At 57.9% G+C, this 5025-nt stretch overlaps 1 protein-coding gene and 1 non-coding gene across 2 annotated transcripts; both read left to right on the top strand.

The window, feature by feature from the left end:
• Positions 1–544: 544 nt before the first annotated feature.
• RPL12 (ribosomal protein L12) lies at positions 545–3516 on the top strand. The gene is made up of 7 exons (XM_064727645.1): positions 545–686; positions 772–845; positions 1173–1271; positions 1912–1993; positions 2571–2657; positions 3216–3328; positions 3417–3516. The coding sequence occupies exons 1-7, from the start codon at positions 650–652 to the stop codon at positions 3420–3422; spliced, it is 498 nt and encodes a 165-aa protein (XP_064583715.1). The 5' UTR covers positions 545–649; the 3' UTR covers positions 3423–3516.
• LOC135455178 (small nucleolar RNA SNORA65) lies at positions 1647–1774 on the top strand. The gene has a single exon (XR_010442273.1). It is a non-coding gene; the product is annotated as a small nucleolar RNA SNORA65 (small nucleolar RNA).
• Positions 3517–5025: the final 1509 nt, after the last annotated feature.

Here is a 5025-nt window from a genome sequence, read left to right as displayed (position 1 = left end):
CTCCCAGAGCGCCCCGCCCCGCCCTCAGGCCCTGCCCAGAGCGCCCTGCCCGCAGCGCCCGTGCGCCCCCTGGCGGCCGGAGGACCGCCCCGCCCGGCCGCGGGATCCCGGAGTTGTCCGGGATGGGAACGATCCCCGGGATCACCGAGTGCAGCCCGGGACTGATCCGCGCCTCGTCCCCAGCGCAGAGCGTTCCACGGCCAGGTCTTCCTTGGACACTTGGACACCCCCAGGGCGGGGACTCCACTGGTGCCCTGGGCAGCCCCTGCCAGTGCCTCACCACCCTTCCACACAATCCACGTTTTGCAACACAGCGATATCTATCTATCTATCTATCTATCTATCTATCTATCTATCTATCTATCTATCTATATCTATATCTATATCTATCTATCTATCTCTATACTTGTATGTATGTCTTATATAGAAATACAAATATACATCTATAGGATCCCGCCACGGTCCGATCTTCGCCTCTCGCGAGAGCTCGACTGCTATTTATAAGTTCCCTGTCATCTCGCGAGATCTCGGGGGTATATCTTAGGCCTGCACCGCCCCCGCTGTCTTTTCGCTGCCACCGGAAGGCCTTCGCTAGCGCTCCGGTTCCATCCGCCTCCATCCACCTCCATCCCGGCCATCCGCCGCCGCGATGCCGCCCAAGTTCGATCCCAACGAGATTAAAGTCGGTACGTGGCGGGCAGCGGGGCGGGAGGAGGCGGGCGGGGGCCGCGGGGCCCGGCGGGCGCGGTTAACGCGGCGCTGTCCCCGCAGTTTACCTGCGCTGCACCGGCGGCGAGGTCGGAGCCACGTCCGCGCTGGCCCCCAAGATCGGACCCCTGGGGCTGGTACGTACCGGGGGAGCGGGGCAGGGGGGCTGGGAGGGGAGGGAGGGGTGAGACACGTGCCGGGCGCTGCGGGAATCGTGTCCTGCTGGGGAACGAGAGAGTCCTGGGGGGAATTTAAAGGGGTGAGGGAGGGATAAAAATTTCAATTCCATTCAAATTTAAGCGGGAGGGATCCAGCGCGTTCCGCAGGCGCTGGGGAGCCGCTGGCGGTGCTGCTCCGTCCCGGAGCGCTGCGCGCAGCAGGGCCGCACTCGGAGCAGCAGCCGGGGCCCTCAGGGGCTCTCGGCTCTGACCCGAGCCCGTGTGACCTCCACGTTCGTCCCTCAGTCCCCCAAGAAGGTGGGCGATGACATCGCCAAGGCCACGGGCGACTGGAAGGGGCTGCGGATCACGGTGAAGCTGACGATCCAGAACAGGCAAGCGCAGGTACCGCACGCCGCAGGGACCGGCCCGTGCTGCAGGCGTGGAGCCCAAGCGGGCTCCGCCTGCTCCAGGCACCGGCCCGGATCCCGGCAGGGTCCACTCAGCCCTTCATCCTTCCGAGGTGGATAAAATGAGTGCCACACAGGGGGTGTGTGGGGGTCTTCTGGCAAGACCTTAAAACGTGGGTGGGGGGATGTGGTGGAGCCTGGGACCTGCCAGGCTGGAGGATCCCAAGGAGACATCCTCATCTGCCAAGATGCAACTTTCATCCTGCTGCAGATAAATTGTTCTTTCTACAGAACTTGGAACCGGCAAAAAAGCCTTACTTAAAGCTGCATAGAAATAAATAATTTCAAATCTTGCTAACTCCTGTAGCCACCTGCCACCGTACCTGTTCTGCTGTCCGTGGCTGGTACATTCCAGTGGTGAGCTGAGAGGAAGCCCCAGGCAGGAAGCAGTCCTCTCCTGCTGGTGGGGAGGCCTGTGCCGAAAACCTGGGAACAGATCCCTGCAGCACAAAAAACCTGGAGCGTGAGGGAGCTGATCAATCCCATGCTGCTCTGGCAATTACTTTTGCTGAAATAATTAATAGGTTAATTGAGTATCTTCGAATGGGGAGGGAAATTAATTTCTTTGTATTTAGATAGAGGTTGTTCCTTCTGCCTCTGCTCTGATTATCAAAGCTCTGAAGGAGCCACCTCGTGACAGGAAGAAGCAGAAGAACAGTAAGTGTTCCCTTGGATTTGGTTCTCGATATTTTGGGGCTAAAAGAGGGGAAGTACCAGTACCTTTCTCTGGGATTATTCAGAACACACTGGTATATGGGAGACAAGGCTGTTTTGGGCATCCCTGCAGTGCCAGGGATGCACATCAGCAGAGCTCTGTGTTTGAGATTATGGGAGATGATGGAGTCATGGGCTGGTTTGGGTTGGGAGGGACTTAAAAATCCATCAGTGCCACCCCTGCCATGACAGGGACACCTCCCACTGTCCCAGGCTGCTCCCAGCCCTGTCCAGCCTGGCCTTGGGCACTGCCAGGGATCCAGGGGCAGCCCCAGCTGCTCTGGGCAAAGCTGGGCTAGGACAGACCCCTGCCCTGTATCACACTGTTGGCACAGGGCCTGGCACAGCCAGGGGAGCTGGCACAAATGCCAGCTTGGAAAGAGGAGTTGGGGATAATCTGGGAGCAGCAGCCCTGCTGGAGCTGCAAACCCCCAGCTCTCTGTGGCCTGGGAATGGCCCTCCCAGAGGGAGCAGGGGCTGGCAGTGCCCAGGTGCCCTCAGTGCTGCTGTTCCCTCCCAGTTAAGCACAGCGGCAGCGTCACCTTCGACGAGATCGTCAACATCGCGCGGCAGATGCGGCACCGCTCGCTGGCCCGGGAGCTCTCGGGTCAGTCTGGGGCACAGGGGATGTTCCATGGCCTGGGGGGCACAGGGGATGCTCCATGGCCTGGGGGGGCACAGGGAATGCTCTATGGCCTGGGGTGCGTGCAGGGAGTGTTCCATGGCCTGGGCTGTGCAGAGAATGCTCTGTGGCCTGTGCAAGGAATGCCCCATGGCCTGGGGGGCACAGGGAATGCCCCATGGCCTGGCAGAGAGGGCTCCCAGCTGAGTTATGCTGCCTGCAAACAGGCAGCCCCAACACCCGGGAAGGGAGGGGCACAGGGAGTTTGCAGTGTGTTCCTGGGGGAGTTCAGGCTGTGAGATCTGGGTAAGAGAATTAAAGATCCCTGGTGAGCCCTGAGGCTCGGCCTGCAAACCTCTGAGGGAACAGGGACAGATGAGAGCTGTGAGGAGCTCTGTCAGAATCCACGTTAGGGTTGGAAGGGACCTTAAAGCTCATTGAGTTCCACCCTTGCCGTGGGCAGGGACACCTTCCCCTAGCCCAGGCTGCCCCAGGTAAGCTCCTCAGATGTAAAGCACTGACAGGCTGTGTCTGCTGCTGCAGGGACCATCAAGGAGATCCTTGGCACTGCCCAGTCCGTGGGCTGCAGCATTGATGGGAGACACCCCCACGACATCATCGATGACATCAACAGTGGTGCCATCGAGTGCCCGGCTGTGAGTACCCAGCTCTGACTGAAATTGATGTACAGCATCTAATTACTGAAAAACTCCACTAATGAGCTGTGTTTGCTTCTCCCAACAGAGCTAAGACTGCAGAAAAGGAAGTTGCCACATGAAGGCTCCTTCAGTTTTTTGTAGCACTTTAAATACTAAAATAAAGACCCAGTTGTCTGCAAACATTACCTGGTGTGATTTGTCCCTGTCCCATGCTGGGAATTTTCCTTTGGGGAAACTCCGAAATAGAGCACCTTTGGTGGGATGTGTCCATGCCCATTCTGGATGGATTGGGGCAGGGATAGAAGTGTGGCTGTTTAAAAATGGGGTGAGGAATGAGAGCAGAAGGTTTAGCCTTGCTTATTGAAAACAAGATCCCATTTGTGTCCTTTGTCTGATGATATTTGGGTTACTGCCCTGGTGACTTAAAGGCCACAGACCCTGGAGTGGGGCTGTGGTGACAGAGGGAAAGGCATGATCAAAAAAACCCATTTTTATCAAATAAGGAGCCCTGGCAGACACCAGTGATCCAGGATATGCCACTGTCAGTGTGGAGGGGAGCTGCACCCTCCTCACTCCTAAAGCAAAGCTGAGCAAAGCCTGACCTGGGCATTCCCAGCCTTGGGAAAATCCCAGGAGCTTGGGGATCTCTCTGTCCGTGCCTGGTGTGGCTGTGCCTTGGGCAGCTCTGCCTGAGCTCCAGGCCTGTGCTGGCTCCTCTCCCTGTCCCCAGCTCCACGTGCAGCTGATGGAGTGAAAACCAGCAGTTTGTGGTTCTGCACTTTTATTTCTTTTCCCCCAGCTGATTGTAGGGCCTTGTTCTGAGGCAGCCAGGAAGAAAAATACAGCTGAAATTCCACTGAGTTGCGATGCTGAGGGAATGGCTGGAGCTCAGGGCAAGGCTCTGCCCCCAGAGGGTGCTGGCACTGCCCAGGCTGCCCAGGGAATGGGCACGGCCCCGAGGCTGCCAGAGCTCCAGGAGCCTTTGGGCAGCGCTGCCAGGGGTGCCCAGGCTGGGGCTGCTGGGGGGGCTGGGCAGGGACAGGGGCTGGGCTGGGGGATCCTGGTGGGTCCCTCCAGATCAGGGGATTCTGTGATTCTATCTGGTTTCCTTTGTTGGATTGACCATGTTACCACGTTTCAAACAGGGAATAATTTGGATGCTCTGAATAGGTCAGGTGTGGCTCCTGGTGCTCTGTAAGCAGTCCAATGTCTCCAAGGGTTTGTGTGGCACAAATTGTGATAAGGAACAGGGGGAGAAAATCTTTGTGTGGAGTGGCCACAGGCTGAGGGGGCTGCAGAGGTTGGGGGATCCCATCCTCACCCAGCCCAGCCTGGCTGTGATGCCAGGGCAGGGTTGGGTCCCTTCCTTGCAGGGGTTCCCCAAAAATCCTCACAAACACCTGGGGTGCCTGAGCAGGGCAGGCAAAGGCTGCAGCCCCTTCAGCAGCAGCTCTGCCTTAAACTCTGTTAAATCTTTGTGCCCCTGGTGTTGCAAACCCGCTCTGGAGTGAGCCCTGAGAGCCTCAGGAGCTGTTCAGCCTCCTGTCAGGGTGTCCTGTGTGGGGTTCCCTCCACTGGCAGTGCTGCAAACAGTTGGAAAATGATTCCTTTTCCTTCAGGGAGTTCTCCTGGGACAGGACCTATAACTTTTCCTTTCCCTTGCTGCCTGAGGGCACGTGCTCTGGTAGGAGCAA

Source organism: Zonotrichia leucophrys, chromosome 17, assembly GCF_028769735.1.
Source record: "Zonotrichia leucophrys gambelii isolate GWCS_2022_RI chromosome 17, RI_Zleu_2.0, whole genome shotgun sequence".
NCBI lineage: Eukaryota > Metazoa > Chordata > Aves > Passeriformes > Passerellidae > Zonotrichia > Zonotrichia leucophrys.
The sequence above is the reverse complement of the archived record's forward strand: the minus strand, read 5'-3'. Positions and strand labels throughout refer to the sequence as shown.

What these genes read in the sequence shown, in the direction of transcription:
- RPL12 (XM_064727645.1), top strand. Translation starts at nt 650, where the DNA reads ATGCCGCCCAAGTTCGATCCCAACGAGATTAAAGTCG. An exon ending in AGATCGGACCCCTGGGGCTG is followed by an intron (nt 846 to 1,172) that starts GTACGTACCGGG and finishes TTCGTCCCTCAG; the next exon opens with TCCCCCAAGAAGGTGGGCGA. An exon ending in CAGGAAGAAGCAGAAGAACA is followed by an intron (nt 1,994 to 2,570) that starts GTAAGTGTTCCC and finishes GTTCCCTCCCAG; the next exon opens with TTAAGCACAGCGGCAGCGTC.